The sequence below is a fragment of the Dendrobates tinctorius genome, unplaced genomic scaffold, assembly GCF_039654945.1.
Source record: "Dendrobates tinctorius isolate UK_male_01 unplaced genomic scaffold, ASM3965494v1 ptg000028l, whole genome shotgun sequence".
Lineage (NCBI taxonomy): Eukaryota > Metazoa > Chordata > Amphibia > Anura > Dendrobatidae > Dendrobates > Dendrobates tinctorius.
In genome coordinates, this window is record NW_027361696.1 from 100782500 (window position 1) to 100805073 (window position 22574).

Genomic DNA, 22574 nt, shown 5'->3' on the forward strand with positions numbered 1-22574 from the left:
AGTTTCTTAAAATATATATATATATATATTTTGTTTAGCCAAATTAGTTAACAAACATGGATGTTTGTTTAAGCAAATAACTTATGCTGTAATGTTGTTATTGTTTCAGTTGAATAAATCTATTTAAATTGTTATTAAGGTCAGGATTATTTTTCTCTTTCCTAAGTACAACAGAACAGTGGTGTCCAAATATGAATGATTAACCCATTAAACTGGGGAGAAAAAAGTAATATAAAAAGTGATTCTAAAAATCATCATCTACTTGCATGTTAAAGTAGCAAGTATCTTACTGACTAGTGATTTAAATCGTGATTTAAATCGTGATTTAAATCAAATCCACCCTGACTCAGGGTGACGCATTCTCCACAAATCCAGCCACCCGCCCTCCCCCATAAACAGTGACAGCGAAGTTGTAGTCAGCGAAGAGGCCCCCCCAGTCTTTCCATCATCCAATCTCAATTTATCAAGGCAGTTGTTCATGACCATATTTAAATCTCCCATACAAATAACATCCGCATCTGGATAATCCAGGGCAAAACTCATTGCCCTATGAAGGGACACACTAGCCGGAGGGGGGTTATAGACACATAGGATTACATATTCCCTGGCATTTATCAGTGCATGCACAAAAACAAAGCGACCTTCAGGATCCCTCCGAGTCTCCCTGGCTTCCCATCTATCGTCTCTATGTACCAACAATGAAACCCCTTCTCGAGTAGCTGGTATGGAATGCGTGAACAGACCATTGTACCCAAGGCTTCTGCACACACCAAACTGTATCCCTGGTCAGGTGCGTCTCCACCAAGGCCACAATGTGAAAGTGATAATGTCAGACCTGCGAGAAAACCTTAATCTTTTTCCGGGGAGTTTTTATACCCCTCACATTCCATGTCATACATATCAACTCAGACCCCATGTTTGACTCCGCTGAATATGGGGCACATAATTACCCAGGCAAAATTTAGAGAGACATCACCTAAAGATGAAAATTGTCATTGGCTGCGAATCTTACCTAAAAAAACATATAAAACCACAACAAAGAAAAAACAAAGTAAATAAACAACAAACAGTATGGGAGCAGAGTCCTGTACTCCCGTCATGAAGCAAACAAGGGGATACCATCACTGAGCAGTGTCCGGTATTGTTTGTAATTGGACGCATGCGGATAGAGCTCCAATCAGACCATTGATGCAAAGGTATTGACTAGCAATATATGCACTAGGATTCCTTTGCAGCAGACCCTTTGTGGGACCGTAGCCACTCAGTCGCCTCCACCGGATCCGTGAAAAACAGGGTGGAACCCTCATGAACCACTTGAAGCCGGGCCGGATAAATCATTGAGTACATAACATTCCTCGCCCGGAGGCTCTCTTTTTGACCTCCATGAACTGTGCCCGTTGTTTCTGAAGTTCCATGGAGAAGTCTGGGAAAATTGAGATCGTGGCGTTGTTGAACTTGATGGGGCTTTCTGCCGTGCCAAACGCAGAGCCACATCCCTGTCCCTGCAGTTAAGAAGACGTGCCAGAAAAGGTCTAGGTGGGGCTACAAGAGGAAGAGGCCTAGTGGGGACTCTGTGGGCCCGCTCCACCGCAAATGTTGGAGAGAATTCATCTCCCAAAGTAGTTTTGAGCCAATCTTCCCGAAATTGCTCTGGGGGTTGACCCTCCGAACGTTCCGGGAGCCCAATAATTCGGATATTATTCAGACGCATTCTGTTCTCCAGGTCGTCCGCTTTTTGCCTCCATGCATTCATAGAGCCTGCCACTTTCGTTAACTTGGATTCCATAGGTGTGATGGTATCTTCTACCTGGGACACCCGTGTCTCCACCTCTGTAATGCGGCCCCTCATGGCTTGCATATCTTGTCGGAGGCGTCCCACCTCAGTGTGCACGTCCTCAATCTTCCCAGTCAGAGATGTCCTGGTTAAGGAGATGGCCTGCATCAGTTGTTCAGACGCCCGTTTAAGGGTTAACGCCTCTTGCTCACTCTCCTCGCCTCCAGAAGAGCGGCTTTTACGCTGAGCCTGTGAGGGGTTATTTTTAAGGGGTCTTGAGATGTCAGAATTATCTATTCTAGCATATTCTTTCAGTCTTTCAGCTGCTCCTGACCCTTTAGAGCGGCTCATTTTAACAGCAATATGGCACAGCTGGTTATTAAGAACAGTACACTGGAGACCTCTATTATAGGCGCAGCAGGGCTATCATACAGTGGCAGCAGAGCCCCAAAGGTGACACAGATCTGTAAGGCCACGCAGGGAAACAATGTCCGGCTCCAAGCAGCAAACAAGGGCCCTTATAACCCGGGGGGGGGGGGGGGGGGGGTGGGGAAGAGACCACAGAGCCCCACAAGACAGCAGCCAGGAAGGGACCCAGGCCCTTAAAGCAATAGCACCAGCAGGCTAGGTGATGTAGCGAAGAGGAGGAACGCGGGGCCTAATCTTTCAGGGAACTCACCGCTTGTCCTCCACAGTCCTTGAAGGATATGTGCTCACCCGTCCGTCAGCGCTGCAGCAATGGGGACCAGCACCGCGTCTCACAGGCAGCGCGTGTGCTTCAAAGATGGCCGCTGCCTCTGCAGGCCCCGCCGGCCGCCCCAGCTTTCAACTGCCGCCAGCACACAGGAGCCCAGCAGCGCTCTCCGACGGGGGTCCAGGAGTGCCCGGAATCCAGGGGGGTCCAGAGAGACAGGTAAAGCGCGGTGGTGAGGGTCCACTGACCGGATAATGTCAGGATTCCAGGAGCTCCCTCTCAGCACGTACGTCCGTCCGCCGCCGCTACATAGCCACGCCCCCCAACTGAGGATATTCTTATGCCACGAGGCAGGCAGTTTTAATGTACTGCCTGATTAAAAGGGGATGTCCACTTTCAATAAACTGGTACTCAAAGTGTGTAAAGTACTTAAAATAAACTCACCAGGGTCTTGAGCCTCCTGGGTCCAGCGCAGGCATATCACCGCTGCTCCGTTGTCAGTGTTGTGATCAGTGTGGTAACGTTATCAATCTAGCTTGTCACTGAGTTCAGCATTGCAGGTCATCAACCTTTGCATGAGAGCTGAACTCAGGAATGGTCTAGAGCAGAGACACGGGCGGTCAATGTGACATCACTGCTCTAGCCACCACACTGGGAGCATAAGAGTGGTGAGGAGCCAGTGCAGGACCCAGGGAGGGCGAGTATCTGAGGAATTTGCAATTATATATAAACTTTACAAAATTTTGTAATCACTTTACTGAAATTGGACATTCCCTTTAATGTATCTCCTAATACTGTCCTGGTTCCATCGATGCATCAAAATTGTTTAGTCCTGTAAGCAAAGAGGTGAAGACTCCAGGGATCACAAACTTGTTTTCAACCCTGATTAAGCATTTGTAGGTTGTGTTGGAAACACATGTGACATGCACACATATGAACAAGTCGGTAGGACAATGTTCACACCACCCACTGACTCAAACACAAACAGAGAGCACAGAATGACAATTGTGCAGAAATAGCCTGCAGTAAAACATAACAGTAGTCAGCAAGTGCTGATAAGATAACAAATACAGGGTATTTAGTCGATACTTTTTTTGCAAAACAATGTATACCAAGCTGCTCCACCGCGTCAAGGTAACCCCTAGGTAAGGTAATGCTTAATCAGATTGAGATCTGGTAATTTGGAGGACAGGTAGACATTTAAGAGGTGTCAATTTCCTCCCACAATTACCCTAAATTGGCACTTTGTATTTTTTTTTTAAAGGACATCTGTCACGACATTTGACCTATCTAAACTATTAATATGCAATGAAGGGGCACAGCAGCACTCTGTGAGGATCAAGATATATGTAAACACAAGATCTAGACTACACTGTTGCTTAATAAAATGTACTAACAAAAAGTACTTACAAAAATGCACAGTGCACAAATTGGCCAATTCACATGTGTCATTAACCACAGCAAGGCGACACTTCTTTGATGGGTCCCATCAGGGCTGTGGAGTCGGAGTTAGTTTTGGTTGGAGTCGGAGTCGGTAGAAATGTACCGACTCCAGCTTTAAAAAAAAATGTATTAATATTTCATAATTGAACTTTCATATGAATTTTATAAATGTTACTCAAATATATATGTTCTATCAAACTATGAACAACAGAGATAAGCAGTTCTGCTGGAGATAGAGACATTTCTTACTTCTTGTGTGTCACTGTTCTCCACTGCCCTTATCTAATCTTATACTTGGTTAACCTCATGCTGCCCCAACCCCCCTACTTACAATGTATGAAACTGAAAGTGAAAATGTGTTGCAAATTCTTAGTAGTAAAGCTCCTCCTCTAGACTAGATCATACTAGGTGTGCGTCTTCCAAGCATCTCACAGCTGCCTGCTACTCAGAAGAGGAAGACTGTAAGAAGTATTATCCTTTCAACAAACTTTGCATCAGTTAACTGTGAGTACATGAGGAACAATAACAGTATTACTGACCACTATATCAGTTGTACGACCTGGCAATAATTTTGTACAATTGTTTTTAGGAAAAACAATTGTCATTTGGATTGTGAATGCAGAATTAAAAACCTGAGAATGTCAAAGAAGCATCACATTAAATCAGCTGTATTTGAACATTTCACCATCACTCAAGATAGAAAACATTATGTCTGTCAGTGTATGACAAATGATCCAGACGAAAACAAATGCTGTGAAGCCAAGATGAGTGCCTATTCAGGCAAAGATAAAAATGCTCCTACCAGAGCTTCTAATCTAAAGAGACATTTACAGCGCTTTCATCCAGAAGTACTGAAAGCAGTGGATGAGAAAGACTGCATCCAAACCAATGAACCAGTGCCCAGCTCTTCCAGCCAAACAAAGGAGCAGAGAACTTTGCAGCCATCAGTTGCAAGATATTTTGTCAGTGACAAAGTTACTGTGACAATGACAGTAGATACATTTAAAAAACAGATCATAGAGCTTGTTGTAAAGGATAGTGTGCCTATTTCATTATTTTCACGACCAGCTTTTATGTGTCTGAATGGGGAAATGGCCCGCAAGCTTGGTGTTTCTCTGGAGAGAGAGAGAGAGAGAGAGTATTAGAAAATTAGTAATCGAAGAAGCTTTTAAACAAAAGGAAGAACTTAAAAAAAACTCTCAAGGGACGCTTTCTGTTTCTTAAAATGGATGCCTGCACATGTCACAGAGTGAACTATTTTGCCATCAATGTCCGATTTGTTTGTGACAAAAATGAAATAGTTACCAAGACATTGGCAGTAAAAGACACCAAAGCTCATCACACCAGTGAGTTTCTCCAGGTCTTGGTGGAAAAGGTTCTGCAAGACTATGAACTTAAAAAAGAGCAAGTTCTTTCTGTCGTAACTGACAATGCTTCAAATATGATAAGTACTATTAAGCTAATGAATGAGAGTAATGATGGTGACCAGCAGCTAGAAGAACATTCTGGGTCCACAGACACAGAAATGTATGAAATAGAGGAACACAGTATTGTAACTGAGGAGCAAACTGAAGCTGCTTCAGATGAACAGCAACATGATAGTTTAGATGATCTTGTTGAAACTGTGTCAATATGTTCTTTCATTCATCACATGCGCTGTGTTGTGCATACGCTACAGCTGGCTATAAGAGACAGTCTGCAAGAAGGACATGCTGCTGCACTGATTGGCAAGGTGAGAAAATTGGCTACTGTTGCCAGAACCCCTAAAGTTGACTCAATTTTGAAGAGACGTGCTGGAAAAGGGGCAATTATTGATCAAGCCACACGATGGGGCAGTACTTACTTAATGATTCAGCGCTTGGTTGAACTGAAAACCTTTCTTGTAGACATGGCTAACCCTCAACTGACCTAAATGAAAGTCAGTGGAATCAGGTGACTGAGCTGGAAAAATTGCTAGAGCACCCATTTACAGTGACTAAAAAATTACAAGCAGAGGACTTAACTCCAGGTATTTTCTTAAAGGAGTGGAAGAACCTGATGTTTCGCCTGTCCCAAAGAGGAGGGTTAATTGCAAGTGGCATTGCTACATCAATGAAACGGAGAGAGGAGCTACTATTACAAAATAACATTCTTTTGGCAGCTGTTTATGTAGACCCAATGCATCGGATTCTTCTAGATGATCAACAGCTAAGTAAAGGAAAAGAAGCTCTGTTTGAGATAGCAGTAAGGATGAAAGGGTTGCAGAACAGTCAGGAGGAACAAGAAGAATTTGGTCGTCCTGCCACTTCTTCACCCTCATCAACTGATGAAGAATTTAATTTCGAAAAATATTTGGATCACAAGGACCGTGCAAAGCGTTCCCGCATAGAAGAAGAGTCATCCCCATCAAGGAACACAGCCAGTACATTTCAGCAGAATTTTTCATGTGCACTAAAAGAAATTGAGAAATTTGACCGTTCATCAAAAATAACAGTGCAACAAGCGATTCCTCTGTATCCTGACATTGTCAGAGATGTTGCCTGAGTGGTTACTGCTTTGCCACCAACACAAGTTAGTGTAGAGAGGTTGTTCTCTGCTCTCAAAATAATTAGATCAGATTTGAGGGCATCCATGAAGGAGGATCTGACAGAGGCAATACTTTTTCTGAGGACAAATTTATAGATTTCTTCTTATTAACTGCATAAAAGTGTTTATTGCATATTTACTTACAGTTTAGAAAAGTTTATAAAAAAGTTATTTGCTATATTCTAATTGTATTCTAATAAATGTAGTTTTTGCTCTAAGTGGTCTGATTACTTATATGATGGTGAGAAACTGAATAAGCACGATGTTTAATATTTTACAACAGTAAATTTGTTGTTATGAATTGGCCATTTATGAAGGAGTCGGAGTCGCAACTGTGGCTTACCGACTCCACAGCCCTGGGTCCCATCATCCTAAACATGTCTCTCTTGGGTTATAAACCTACAATTTTAAATGGGCAGGAAGGAACCAGAACTAATTAAAAACACCCATGGGCTGATGGGAGGAGTGCAGAGGCAGTCACAAGAGAGAGGCATGTATAAGATGATAGAAGAGTCACCTTGCCATGGTTGATGGGCTCACATGAATTGGCCAATTTATGCACTAAGTACCTTCATTTTTGTAAGTACATTTTATTCAGCAACAATAGTCTAGATCTTGTGCTTGCATATATCTTGGTCCTTACAAAGTGCTGCTGTGCCCCTTTTTCTTGCATATTATGCAGTCACTGCAGCTTCCACCTGTTCACAGTATATGGAGGTGTTGGTCAGGTTTTTTTGTTTTAAACTATTAATATGGGTATGCAGGTTATAGACTACTGAGGTGAGTGATATCTGCATGACGCATATCAGATGCCTTGCTGTTGAGAAATCATTGTGAAGAATATTGGATACATAAATTCACGTCAATCATTTATATCCTACTTTTGCAGCAGGAACAGGAAACCTGGCTCAGCAGTTTGTCATCATTTTCAAAGCCTCAAGGAGAAAGATGACACCTAGTGAGGCAGGTGGTCAAGCCTCAAAAGGCTGAGACTGACTAATCTGACACCTTAAGCCAGCTAAGCTCAGGACAAAGACTTCCTTGCAATATAGAGCCATGCTGAAGATGCTAAAAGAAACCTTCTAGAACATTCTAGAAAAATAATTTCATAAGGAGTTATGGATATATTATACGTCCTAGCTGTGCATCATGCATATTTCCGAAATCCACAGAACATGGTGAACGCCTTCCAAGGTCTCAATCCGTTCTAGCGCTGCATGGAGGGGAGTTACATAGAATGGCTAGTAGGAGCCAAGTAGAAAAAAGCCATGTTAGGCCTCAATGCGTAGCAGGTGCCCAGCCGGATCTAATGGTGCCAAAACCACCTCTAGGACCGCCCAATAAAGGAGTTATGACCCACTGTAGGTTTGGTGCTTTTAGCTGCTAGATGAAAGGGGAGGGGATATAAAGGGGTTGGACAAAATAATGGAAACACCTGGAAACATCAACAAAAGTTAGTTTAATATGGTGTAGGTCCACCTTTTGCGGCGATTACAGCCTCAATTCTCCGAGGTATGGATTCATACAAGGTGTGAATTGTTTCCAAAGGAATTTTAGCCCATTCTTCAGTTAAAACACCCTCCAGTTCTTTGAGCGACGATGCCGGCGGAAATCGACGTCCAACTTGAATCTCTATAATCGACCATAAATGCTCAATAATGTTGAGGTCTGGGGATTGTGGGGGCCAGATGAGATACTCAACTTCATTAGAGTGTTCCTCGTGCCATGCTTTAACGATTCTAGCTGTATGAATTGGTGTATTATCATCCTGAAAGATGGCGTTCCCCTCCGGGAACAGTGCTTGAACCATAGGATGCACTTGGTCGCCCAAAATGCCTAAATAATCTCAGCTGTTAATTCTTCCATGAAGGGATATCATTGGCCCGGCGCATCGCCACGAAATAGCACCCCACATCATCACAGAACCTCCGCCATGTTTTACGGTTGGAAGAAGGCAGTCTCGATGGAATGCTTCTTTCGGCTATCTCCAAACGTACACTAGGCCGGAGGTCGGAAATAGGGTAAACGATGATTCGTCTGAGAATATCACGTTTCGACTACTCGAGGGACCAATTCTGGAGGTTTCTACACCACTCTAAACGCTTGGAAACATTTGTCATTGAGATAAGTGGTTTTCTAATTACAGCTCTTCCGTGGAATCCAGATTTGTGCAGCTCCCGACGAACAGCTTTTGTGGAAACTGGGTTCTGTAGGTGTTCATTGAGCACAGCAGTGATTTTCGGAGCCGTGATCTTGCGATCCTCTCTCACAATTCGCTTTAGAGTCCGATGGTCTCTCTCAGTCAACTTCGACTTTCAGCCGGACCTGTGCTTTGCTGCGGATGTTTTTCCTTCTCTTTTAAACGCAGTCATTACTTTTGAGACAGTACCTCTTGACACGACAAGCATTCGGGCACTTTCTGTTACACTAGCGCCTGCCATACGAGCACCAACAATTTGGCCTCTTTGAAAATCCGAGAGGTCTGCCATTGGTATCAGGTTCTCATTAATGTTCTTACAATTCTGCAAAACAAACAGTTAATTTGCATACACATATCACATAACACAAATAATCAACTACAAAACATTACCATATGTCACGGTTTGCATGTTTATAACATGTTCGAAGATTACGATGCCAAAACGTTAGGTGTTTCCATTATTTTGTCCAACCCCTGTATGTCCAGTCTAGTTGGCAGGAGGGGAGTGATCTAAAGGGGATAAATGCTCATTTAAAGTATGGCCTATTGCTTTTTTTTCCCGGGGAGGTCACCATGACATATCATGTGGGGATAAGTCAAGGAACAGAGGGGACCCACCAGCCTCCCATATGGCAGCCCCTCCACCACAAGCTAGGTCTTCCATCTGACTGGTGAGTCTTATATTCTGCATAGTTTGTACTATCACTAATTGTATTTGCATATCTGACCATTGTTAATGTATAACCATTTTGTATATAGTGTTATGTCTAGTATGCCCTTAGAGCAATTAAATACAAAATTTAACCTTGGGCTCCCATTTTACCTCGATCCACGAATTCACACGTCCGTGTTCTTGGCTTAATTATCCATGCCACTGGGGCTGGTTTCTGTTAACAGACCAGGCTTATATCTGACAAGGAACTGGTTTCAGTCCTAGCTGGCTGATCAAAAGCTGTTTGACTAGTGCTAGTGAAGGAAGCCTATGAAGGTTGGGAGCGAGTGTGGCGTCAGCAACTGCGTGGGCCACATCCTCTCACTCCCCGTGCCTCCCTCGGCCCATGTGAACAAGAGGCATCTGTGTAAACCTGTGCCAAGCTGACATTACGTGTCCCCAGGGGCTGTGGAATGTCACGTTGGTGCAAGTGAGGAGAGCGTACCATGTGATACCGCGGACGTAACAGTGATATCAAGCGGGGTGGCAAGGTGCGGGTTCTTCACATGTGGTGGCAGCCGTGGGATGCCATGTGATCGCTCTGGTGCAATCCTTTACAATCATCTTTTAGCACTTTATATAAATTATGTCTTCCAGGCTATGGGGAGGGCTCTGCCTGAAAGATAAGCTCTGAAGGAGGAGTTATCTTAAATAAAATGAGAGTTATCAGTGTTAAGACATTTAACTAACACAGAGCAGGAGAAATGAACTTTTCTTCTTACAAAAACATTTTCTGCTTCTCTCTCATCTCTCTTAGCTCTGCTGTATTGTAACAATATTGCAAGCCTGTCTGCCTGCGAGATGAAAGCTGAAGCTGAGAGGAACCTGCAGATGTGTTAGGTATAATCACACACAGCTCTGCAGTGAGATCAGGAGAGCAGAGAGCGGCCATCAGACATCACACCGGTAACTCTCTTTCTTGTAAAATAAGCTCTGGGGACAGAGTTATCTTCCAGGCACCATCCTCTCCACAACCTGGAATTTGTCATTTACATAAAGTGATAAAAGACGATTTTTCAACAAGACATCTGATATATACAGGTATCACTCTCCTCAGCAGTCTATAACCTGTATATTAATAGTTTAGATAGGTCAAATGTGGCGACAGATTCCCTTTAAACTGCACATCCCTGATTAATGTAAATGGTACACAGCTACATGAATGGCAAAACCCAAGTTTCCCAGCAAAATTTTGCCTAGTGTCCACCGGCACTTCTCACAGTGCATTCTGGTGCAAGCTGTGATGCACGGTGTATTGTATTATTACGTCTTCCAGAAATTTGTGCCATAGTACTTTACTTTCTTTAATATCTGACCAGACGGGCTATCCCCCTCTTCCTGACCACAACAGCGAGTCTTGGGCACTTATGATCCTTGACAATACTTCTGTGCACAAGGTTTGCCGAGTACTAACCACTACAAATGCACAAGATCTCTCATATTGGAAATGCTTTGACTCCGTCCTCTTATCAAAATTTGGCCCCAGTCAAACTTGCTTAAATCCTTATTATTGACCCTAACACATTAACTTCAAGGAATGAAAAAAACTTTCTGCCCAATAAATAACATCCTTTGAGAAGTGCCATTGTCACCAGATAAGCAATATTACTTACTTAATCTCTCAGTATTCCTTTGACCCTTTTGCAACACAAGAAAAAAAAAGCCTGAACCACAAAAATATTTGTTTCATAAAAATACAAAATAAATCTGACCGTTAAAGGCGCCACAGTTCAAACAAATTGTCTTTTTGCGACACTTGTCGGAGATTTTCTTTTTTAGTCCTCTTTTCTGCAGGTATGCAAGGCCTGGCCTCTTTAAGAAATCCAAGAACTGTTTCTTTTCTTCGGTGCTCAACATAATATGGGAGCAGGTCTTGCAGATCATCTGGAAGAGGCAATCAAAATGTATTATTAAGTGCATACATAAATGAAACGTATTCTAGTTGTAATACAATTAGAAACATTTTATGAACTTTTTCAAAAGTGCTAAAAAATCCACGTATGAGCAATAAGCCTGCCAAAATGAATAATATATACTAACCCTTTTCACTCCTGCAGCTTTAACACTGCATCAACTATTCTCATGCTGGGCTTCCATATACTGTATGTGACTGATACAGCCAACCACTAATATGAGGCATGAAACATGTGAGGAAGGCAATTGACTGCAGAGGTCATGTGGGGTAATTGGTGTGTCACATATGCATGCAAGATAAACTGCGGACCAGCAAGGAGGATTTAGGTTCAGGAGTGAAGCGGGTGAGTACATGTTACATAATTATTTTAGGTGTGTTGCCATCTGAGCAGATTTTTCAGTAACTTGGGCAACCCCTATAAGGTTATGTGCACACGTTGCAGATTAGTCTGCGGAATTTTCTGCACCAAATCCGCATCTCTTGGCAGAAACTGCAGGTGACAACGCTTGCTGATTTCATGCGCGGATGATGATCATGATTTGCGCAGATTTTTCCGCAGCATGTGCACAGCAATTCTTCATTTACCATAGACTAACACTGCCTGTGCACTACACTGCGGATTTGATGCAAATCCGTGCGGCAATAAACGCTGCGGATCCGCATCAAAATCCGCAACGTGTGCATATAGCCTAAAGATGATTACATTCTTGACAATGGGCTGAGATACAAATAAGGTGGAGTGCAGCAATCAGTCCATGAACAAAAATGGTGAGCTTTTGGATAAAGGATGCATATTTATTGACTATATATACAAGCTCCACCAAACAATTCAGAGACAGAATAACAAGGATCAAAGTTATCCAAAAAGTAGAGAAACTTGACCACCCACAGTCTGGACGAGAACAAAGCCCACATTTATTAAGGTGCCCATGTCTGGTTTTGAGGTGCATTATACTCCGGTCTTACTAGAAGTACCGTAGGTCAAAATGTATTAGCATGTGAGGAAGCATTCATAGCAAATGCAGGGTTAAGTATCTGTGACTTTCTGCTTGTCCAGGATTTAAACATTTATGAGTGAAGTAAATGAACAAAGAAGTCGCATGCAAGAAAAAAAAAAGCCATCTCTACGCCAAACAAACCATAGAAAAAGCGACAATGTTTAGTCACTGTACAAGCTAAAACGGGTTGTCTGGTATACAAAGTTTAAACGCTTACGACCCAGGCTGGTTCTCTAGTCATAAACTAGAAGTCTACAATTACTATGTGACTGCAGACTTGTGAATCCTCACATCAATTTACCTAAAAATGACTGACAAGTTTAAGAAAAAAAAAATATCTACTGGAATACTTTCAAGAAAAAGAAAAATAAATTAAAATGGAACAATGTGTTTAATGCAAAAACAACTGACATAAGCTTGTTTCACTATTAAAGAGGTTGTCTGGGCCAAAAGTTTTGATTACTTATCCTTAAAGGGATAGTTGAGAACTTTAATGATGGCCAATCCTTAGGATAGATCATCGATATCTGATTGGAGAGATGCAAGACCTGGCACCCCCACCCATTAGCTGTTCTCAGGGCAAGTGGCAGTCGGATGTGCTTAGCTGCGGAGCTGGACAGCATAGCTCCATCAACTGCATGGTGGCCGAGGCCGGGTACCACACATCTGACCCCTATTGATTCGACCCCTTTAAGTTAAGTCATAAATATGGTTAGTGTCGATCAAACAATCAGCTGATATCTACTTCACCAGCTTCCAGCTGATCGGAGGAGCCAGGTGTCTTACCAGATGATCTCATATTTGTGACATAACCGAAGGAGAGGTCATCAATATGTTAATGACACTAAACCACTACAAACACATATCTGTTTAGAGAAAATATATTTAAAGGGGTTTTCCCAAGAAGGAAAGTTGATTTTAATCAATAGATCATGGAATTATAATAAGTTCTACCATTTGTTTAAATAAAATGTTCATGTGCTGAGATAATCTTTTAAATGTGTCCCTGCTGTGTACTGTCTGTGTCTGACCGTACAGGAACATGGTCTGATCATAACACAGCTCCTGGGCAGAGGAAAAAAAAAGCTACACAGACATTACAGCAGGAGATCACAAGTGATTATTTCTTTGAGATAAAATATTGTTTAACCCCTTTACCCCCGAGGGTGGTTTGCACATTCATGACCGGGCCAATTTTTACAATTCTGACCACTGTCCCTTTATGAGGTAATAACTCTGGAACGCTTCTATGGATCCTGGTGATTCTGACATTGTTTTCTCGTGACATATTGTACTTCAGGTTAGTGGTAAAAATTTCATTGATAAAACTTGCGTTTATTTGTGAAAAAAACGGAAATTTGGAGAAAATTTTGAAAATTTTGCAATTTTCCAACTTTGAATTCTTATGCCCTTAAATCACAGAGATATGGCACACAAAAAACTTAATAAATAACATTTCCCACATGTTTACTTTACATCAGCACAATTTGGGAACCAAAATTTTTTTGTTAGGAAGTTATAAGGGTTAAAAGTTGACCAACGATTTCTCATTTTCAAAACACCATTTTATTTTTAGGGACCACATTATATTTGAAGTGAATTTGAGGGGTCTATATGATAGAAAATACCCAAAAGTGACACTATTCTAAAAACTGCACCCCTCAAGGTGCTCAAAACCACATTCAAGAAGTTTATTAACCCTTCAGGTGCTTCACGGGAATTTTTTTAATGTTTAAAAAAAAAAAAATGAACATTTAACTTTTTTTCACCAAAAAATTATTTCAGGTCCATTTTTTTTTTTTTTTTTTTTTAATTTTACCAAGGGTTACAGGAGAAGTTGGACTGCAAAAGTTATTGTGCAATTTGTCCTGAGTACGCTGATACCTGATATGTGGGAGGGAACCAATGTTTCGGCGCATGGCAGAGCTCAGAAGAGAAGGAGCGCCGTTTGACTTTTCCAACGCAAAATTGGCTGGAATTCAGATCAGACGCCATGTCACGTTTAGAGAGCCCCTGAGATGACTAAACAGTGGAAACCGCCCCACAAGTGACCCCATTTTGGAATCTAGACCCCCTAAGGAACTTATCTAGATATGTGGTGAGAACTTTGAACCCTCAAGGGCTTCACAGAAGTTTATAACGTACAGCGGTACAATTAAAAAATCATATTTTTTCCACAAAAATGATCTTTACACCCCCAATTTTTATTTTCCCAAGGGTAACAGGACCCTAAAAGTTATTGTGCAATTTGTCCTAAGTATGCTGATACCCCATATGTGGGGGTAAACGACTATTTGGGCGCATGGCAGAGGGCGGAAGGGAAGTAGCGCCAATTGACTTTTTTGGCTGGAATTGAGATCGGACGCCATGTCGCGTTTGGAGAGCCCCTGGTGTACCAAAACAGTGGAAACCCCCCACAAATGACACCATTTTGGAAACTAGACCCCCCAAGGAACTTCTCTAGATATGTGGTGAGCACTTTGAACCCCCCCCAAGTGCTTCACAGAAGTTTATAACACCCGGGAGTGAAAATAAAAAAAAAAAAAAAAAAAAAAAAAAAAATCATGATCTTTTAGTCCCCAATTATTTATTTTCCCAAGGGTAACAGGAGAAATTGGACCACAAAAGTTGTTGTCCAATTTGTCCTGAGTACCCTGACACCCCATATGTGGGAGAAAACTACTGTATGGGCACACGTCGAGGCTCAGAAGGGAAGTAGTGACGTTTTGGAATGCAGACTTTGATGGAATGGTCTGCGGGTGTCATGTTGCCTTTGGAGAGCCCCCGATGTGCCTAAACTGTGGAAACCCCCAACGTGTGACCGCATTTTGGAAACTAGACCCCCCAAGGAACTTATATAGATATGTGGTGAGCACTTTGAACACCCCCAAGTGCTTCACAGGAGTTTATAACGTAGAGCCATAAAAAATAAAAAATCATTTTTTACCACAAAAATGATATTTTTGCCCCCAATTTTTTATTTTCCCAAGGGTAACAGGAGAAATTGGACCCCAAAATTTGTTGTTTGGGCGCATGGCAGAGCTTGGAAGGGAAGGAGCACCGTTTGACTATTTGAACGCAGAATTGGCTGGAATTGAGATCAGACGCCAAGTTGCATTTGGAAAGCCCCTGATGTGCCCAAACAGTGGAAACCCCCCCCAATTCTAACTTCAACCCTAACCCCAACACACTCCTAATCCTAAGGATGTGTGCACACGTTGCGGATTCTGCTGCGGATCCGCAACAAATTTGGCACGGCGGATCCGCAGCAGTTTCTGCTGCGTTGTACAGTATCTTTATATTCAATGGAAAGTTAAAAACGCAGTGCACATGCTGCGGATTTTTCCACGCGGATTTGCTGCGGTTTTAAATCCGCAGCATGTCACTTCTTTGTGCGGAATCCGCAGCGGTTTGACACCTGCTCCATTACCAGGTGTCAAACCGCAGGGGAAAACCGCAGGCCAATCCGCAGTAAATCCACAGGTAAAACGCAGGTCGTTTGACCTGCGGATTTAGCCAAATCTGCGCGGAAACATCTGCAGCAGAATCCGCATCATGTGCACACAGCCTTACCCTAGCCCTAAGCCTAATGTGAAAATGGAAATAAATACATTTCTTTTAATTTTATTATTTTTCCCTAACTTAGGGGGTTTGATTTACTATTTATGGCGGGTTTTTATGTTTGGCAGCTGTCGCACGCATTTTGAGAGCTATAATTTTTCCATATTTTGACCCACTGAGTCATGTGAGGTCTTATTTTATTGTTACCATTTTCGGCACGTGACATTTTTTGATCGCTTTTTATTCCGATTTTTGGGGTGCAGAATGAACAAAAACAAGCATTTCAAGAATTTCTTTTGGGGGGGTGCGTTTACACCGCTCCGCGTGTGGTCAAATTGATAAAGCTGTTTTATTCTTCGGGTCAGTACGATTACAGCGATACTTCATTTATGTCTTTTTTTATGTTTTGGCGCTTTTATGCAATGAAAACAATTTTATATTAAAAAAATAATTATTTTTGCATCGCTTTATTCTGCCAACTTTATTTTTTCGCTGATGACGCTGTGTGGCGGCTCATTTTTTACGGGACAAGATGATGTTTTCAGCGGTACCATGTTTATTTATATCCGTCTTTTTGATCGCGCGTTATTGCACTTTTTGTTCGGCGGTATGATAAAGCATTGTTTTTTGCTTTTTTTTTGAAGGAGTTAACTAAAGGGGTTAACTAGTGAGAGTTTTATAGGGCGAGTCGTTACGGACGCAGCGACACTAAATATGTGCATTTTTATAGGTTTTTTTATTTACAAAAAAAAAAAAAAAAAAAAATTTATTGGGGATTTTTTTTTTATTTGGGGATTTTTTTTATAAATTATTTTTACACTTTTTTCTACTTTACTATATTGTCCCGGGGGGGGGGGGGTGGAAATCACTATAAGGTGTCAGATTGCTGATCTGACAGTTTAGACAGCACTCTGTCAGATCAGCGAACTGACAGGCGCTGCTGCAGGCTTCTTCGTGCCCTCTCTCAGCAGGCACTGTGGAAGCCGCCTCTCTGCCGGCCCCCGCGGCCATATTGGATCCGGGGGCCTGCAGAGAGGAGGACCCTCGGAGCGACGCAGCACATCGCGCTGCTCCGGGGGTCGCAGGGAAGCCCCCTCCCTGTACGCTTCTCTCCTATGCCCCCGGTACACTGCGATCGTGTTTGATCGCAGTGTGCCAGGGGTTAACGTGGCGGAGGTGGTCCGTGACTGCCCCTGACACATAGTGCCGGGTGTCAGCTGTGAATCAGCTGACACCCGGCCGTGATCAGCGGCGCTCCCCCCGGGGGTGCCGCTGATCGCTATGATGACGTACTATCCCGTCCTTGGGAATTAAATCCCAGGGCACATGGACTGGATAGTATGTCATATGTCAGAAAGCGGTTAAGAACAGGCAGGGAAATGTTTTACCTCTCAGGAAAAAAAAAAAAAATCAGCCATGACCCCTGCTGTAATGTCCTGCCCAGGAGCTGTAGTATGATCAGACCATGTTCCTGTACGGTCAGACACAGCCATTGCACAGTACACAGCAGGGGCACATTTATAAGATTACCTCAGCACAAGAACATTATATTTCAAAACATCCAATTGTGGAACGTATTATTATTCAAAAATCTATTGATTAAAATTTTTTGTTTGGTGGAAAAAACCTTTAAAGAACATGCATATAACATCATCTCTTACGCCAATGAAAACCACCCTAATTCTACATAGCATTGCGTCATTCAACTTACCTGTAAAATGCCAATGACAGCCTTGAAATACCCTACGTGAAAACAAGGAAGTTCCAGATCTAGGTATCCATAATGACCTAAGCAATCAGCCAAGTTTTTCCCACAGGTCAGGCAGGGACGATCCTTCTCGCTAGTACCCTGAAAACGAACAGAATTATATTAAAGGGCTTGTTTAGCTTAGAAAATCTTGTTTCACATACACTATTAGGGAACTACTCTTTATAGATGGGCCAATCACACTTTACAGGATTATCACCTCTTGTCCTCTCAAATACATTATATTGCTGGCCAATTTATTTCAATGGACAAGTCTAAATTCACATGCTTATTCTTACAGGTTGTGTTGCTAAAGGGAAACCGAATACAAAAGGGAATTTAAGAAAAAAAAAGGCTAGTATTACTGGTTATTTTTTTGGGGAAAATGCATTTTTTTAATGGTATAAAATTTTGAAAAATAATTTAAAAAGTTTTGATATTTTGAACTTTTAAATACTGGGGGGAGCAGCTGCTGAAATTTGCCAGGAAAATCTAGTGTACTGCTAGCTCGCGTTACGACAGTAAAAGTAGATGGGATCTGCTCCGTGTGTGATGTCCCTCCTTCCCTTCGGGAGGCTTCGGATCACAGTGCAGAGACATTGGGCCCAATTGAGCAAGAGCAGCATTGTTCATGTCGTTCTTGATGAGATGTCCTGGAATCAGAAGTCATAAAGAAGTGCACGCCTCCATGCTCTACACCAGAGAAATCACTCCAGTACCTGACTGGATGCCACAGCGTGGCCATTTTAGTGGAGCTGGGAGAAGCTGGCTTGAAGACGCCAAGTCAAAGCTTGGCAGAAAAAAAGTTTTGATGAATCGAGCCCATTGTGTAGGTGACTGCAATATGACAGAGTCACCGAAAACCACTGGCAGAACCTAATCTGTCTATCCTAAATAGCGGCCCTGCCCACAGCGCAATATGACCATGCAGTGAATACACGCAATTCCTGCATTGTAGCTTGGGTTTAGCTTATGGATTTTGTGTGGTAGAAGTGACCTGGTAACATGATTCTCCAGGTCAGTTTGATGTCAGCGATACCAAACTTGAATAATGACTGCTGTGGTGTTAATACTAAGTTCCTCTTTATTAAGCAATATCATGCTGAATTCATAAAAGGCTTCTTCAAGTCGGGCAGCCTGACATTAGCAGTACAATGGCAGGCTGCCTGACCTGTTCTCACCGGTAGATGAAGTCAAGGGACTTGAAATCAAGGAAATTTTAAGGTATAAAAAAAGTTGAGAAAAAAAATTTCAAGTCAAGTCACTTCCACTTCTAACACAATATAAATAAAGAACTTAAAAATCTAAAAAGAAACAGTCAGTATTTCCTCATTCCTAACAGTCTGGTCTATCTAAATATAAAATGAACCAGTTTAGTAAATTCTATAAAAAGAAAAAAAAAAAATCAAAATTCAAAAAGACCAAAGTTTAGTTTCTTTTTGGTTACCTGTTCTCCCTAAAGAATGCAGTAAGAAACCATCAAAACTTTATATGTACCCAAAAATGGTATCAATTAAAACAGCTCATCATGCATAAAACAAGCTCCACCGATGAAAAATAAAAACGTCTCTGAAAATGGTGCTACGAACCACAAAAGTTTGACTGCTGCGCTCTAAACAGTGTAGCGGTGACAGCGGGTTCAGGCACCAGGGCAGCGATTCTGAGAACATAGCGGACAACTTGGCATTGAACTATTAGTTACAACAAGGACAAGATGATCCAGCTCTATGGACGTGCAAACTTCTATATTGGTAGGTAGATTCAAATCGGATGACAAAAGTTAAAATTTCACGCATGGTTCAAGACATCTACGTGTTTCAGGTGCGTGGCACAAGCGCAGTGCACAGCTGAAGCACTAGCAGCATGAGAGATAGGGTCTCTTAAGGCCTGTGCCTTCCATATTTACTGTGTGTAAGTGTCATGTTTTGACACATTGATCATCAGCAAAAAAAAAAAATAAAATAAAAAAAATGTAGCACCCCAAAGGTAAAAGAATATCAATTTATATCGGTTTCTGTAATACCTATTAAAAATACACATAAAGACAATTAAAATTTATTAGCCCCTTTACACCCAGGGTCGGTCTCTATTTTTTCCTCCCCTCTTCCAAGAGCAACAACTTTTTAATTTTTCCATCCACATAGCAGTAGGGGGGCTTGCTTTCTGAAGGACGAATAGGATTTTTGAATGACTCCATTCATTTTATTATGCAATTCCACTATCTCAATATTCACTATATGGTAAAACTGACTTGGCAACACGATTCCCCAGGCCAGTACGAGTACGCAGTTAACAAACATGCTTAATTTTTTGAAGAGATGAAAAAAAAAAAGTGTGGACATTTTTCTTTTTCTGCCATATTCCTAGACCCATAACATTTTCATTTTTCAGGATCTAGGGCTAGGCGATGGCTTATTTTCTGCACTCTAGCCAGATGTTCATACTGATAAGTCTGATACAATTTTGAAGATACAATGTTTTGGCCGCCTCTTACTGCATTGTATTGCAGTGTTGCGGAAGCCAGAAAACTAATTCTGGGGTTTTGATTTTTTTCTCGTTACGCTGTTTACCAATTGGACTAATTTCATATTTTGATAGATCAGACATTTCTGAACGCAGCAATACCAAATGTGTATATATGTATTTTTTTTATCGATTTATTTTTAAGTGGATAAAAAGGGGGCTTTTTTTTTTAATTTTTTTTACTCCATTTAATAGTTCCTTTAGGGAACTTGAAGTTCCAATCGTCTGATCACTTGTTCTATACATATGTACTGCTATATATCACAGCTAAATGCCGGCTCTCACAGAAGGATCGTCATGACAAGCACAGAGGTCTACAGTAGGCCACCGGCAACTCATCGGCGCCATGCAATCACATCATAGGCACGCTGATTGCCGCATGTAATGGCACACTCCCTGCCGGCGAGTACTATATGCCGCAAAGATTGACAGCAGTATTTAGCAGGTCAGGGAGAAGCCTCTGAGGACCTGTCTGTCCAACCAGCTTCCCTTGCAGCATTGTCCCTGGCAGCTTTTAAAGTACATATTTCTCTCCATCACAGTAGCATTTCAGAGTCAAACATACCTGACTGTAATCATACAGCCAGTGTCCGATACGTGCTGCCCCTGGATTAAGCAGAATGTATCTGCTGTCAGGATCCCTTGAAAAACTAGTTCAATAATGAACAAAATATTAGAAATATGTGCCTGTTATGTCACCTAAAATAAGCAAAGACTCCTGGAAAAACTGATCATCCAATTCTGACTTACAAGAGAGATTTTATGGGAAACAAAGTATCACTTTAAAATAAGTCCAAACCCAAATAGGTGAAGCTGAATGTAAAGCTTTAGTTACCATGCGATGGTCCAAAACCCCAAAAGGAAGAGGTGAATGGTTGTTGTCTTGGCTGTACAGACTCTTGCTCACCACCTGGATGTGAGCCTGCTGCCTCATCTGCTCTGCCGACTTCACACCGAAGCAGATATGGCTTCTAGAGACAAAAAAAGAGCAAAAGAAATCAATTCAGGATTGGTAGTGTGAATATTATTTTCTGGTAGAGGGACGGAAAATATTGGTCTCTCTTTCCCTCCTCAAACACGCCACCATTACCCCTTTACTTATAAACCATTCCTATACTAGAACTGCACTAACTACTAACCGGTCTCTAATCTTCCCTTCATCTCTAAACTCCTGGTCCGCTTTGTCTAATCTGCTATCTCTCAGATCACTGTCTTCTAGACCCTCAATCTGGTTTCCATTCTTCACACCCTACTGAAACTGCCCTCACTAAAAAGTCTCTAATGATCTACTAACAGCTAAATCCAATGGTCACTACTCCCTGCTGATTCTCCTGGATCTCTCTGCAGCATTCTACACTGTGGATCACCAGCTCCTCCTCACTATGCTCCACTCAATTGGCCTCAAGGACTCTGTTCTCTCCTGGTTCTCCTTCTCCCTCTCTGACCGTTCCTTCACTGTATCTTTTGATGGCTTTTACTGCCCTCCGCTTCCTTTTACTAAACAGGGTTCCTCAGGGCTCAGTGCTAGGCCCCCCGCTTCTCTCTACAGAGTGGGCCATTTATATGGATAAACCTAAATAAAATGGGAATGGTTGGTGATATCAACTTCCTGTTTTTGGCACATTAGTATTTGGGAGGGGGAAAACATTTCAAGATGGGTGGTGACCATGGTGGCCATTTTGAAGTCCGCCATATTGGACTTCGACCTTTTCAACTGCTAAAACTCTTACTGCAGCTCTCTACTGATCAATCTCTCTAACCAAACTTTCTCCTTTATAGTCCATCCTGAATGCGGCAACCAGGGTCGTATTTCTGTTCAGCAGCTTCTCTGATGACTCCACCTTAAGCTAGTCATTACAATGATTACCATTCGCTACAGAATACAATATAAACTCATCTCCCTCACCCACAAAGCTCTCCACAGTTCTGGACCATCCTATAGCTCCTCCCTCATCTTTGTCTATCGTACTACATGTGACCTCTTCTCATACTCACCTAAGAGTAACCTCCACCATACTCTGAACCTTGCACCTCCGTCTCCAAAGGCTTCTCTCGTGCTGCGCCAGTTCTCTGAAATGCACTACCCCCAACGATCCTACTTATTTCTAACCCCAATGTTTTTAAGTGTGCTTTAAAAACACATCTCTCAAAACAAGCCTATCACCTCAACTCACTAACCTAACTCTCCTCTGCTCTCACCTTCTAAATATTATTCAGAATCTGCTCCCTCCTATTCATTTGTCTCCACCACCCTCCTCCATTCACTTAACTGCACTTAAGCACACTGGTGAATGACTGGATCATGCAGTTTTATATGAAAATTCCTATTTATTATAATCGCTGGATCTAAAATAGCAAGTACTTTTCACCTACTGTGTCCCCCCATTACCTCTCAGATTGTAAGCTTGCGAGCAGGGTCATCACTCCTAACGTAACTGATTA

General features: G+C 42.1%; 1 protein-coding gene across 1 annotated transcript in view; it reads right to left on the reverse strand.

The window, feature by feature from the left end:
* The window catches only part of POLR3A (RNA polymerase III subunit A), a 205050-nt gene that overhangs the window by 171338 nt on the left and 11138 nt on the right, over window positions 1-22574 (reverse strand). The window contains exons 2-4 of the mRNA XM_073571227.1: window positions 20968-21103; window positions 17574-17711; window positions 11101-11272 (exon numbers count right to left, since the gene is read on the reverse strand). Coding sequence (XP_073427328.1) covers window positions 11101-11272; window positions 17574-17711; window positions 20968-21103 — 446 coding nt within the window. The remainder of the gene's footprint in view (window positions 1-11100; window positions 11273-17573; window positions 17712-20967; window positions 21104-22574) is intronic.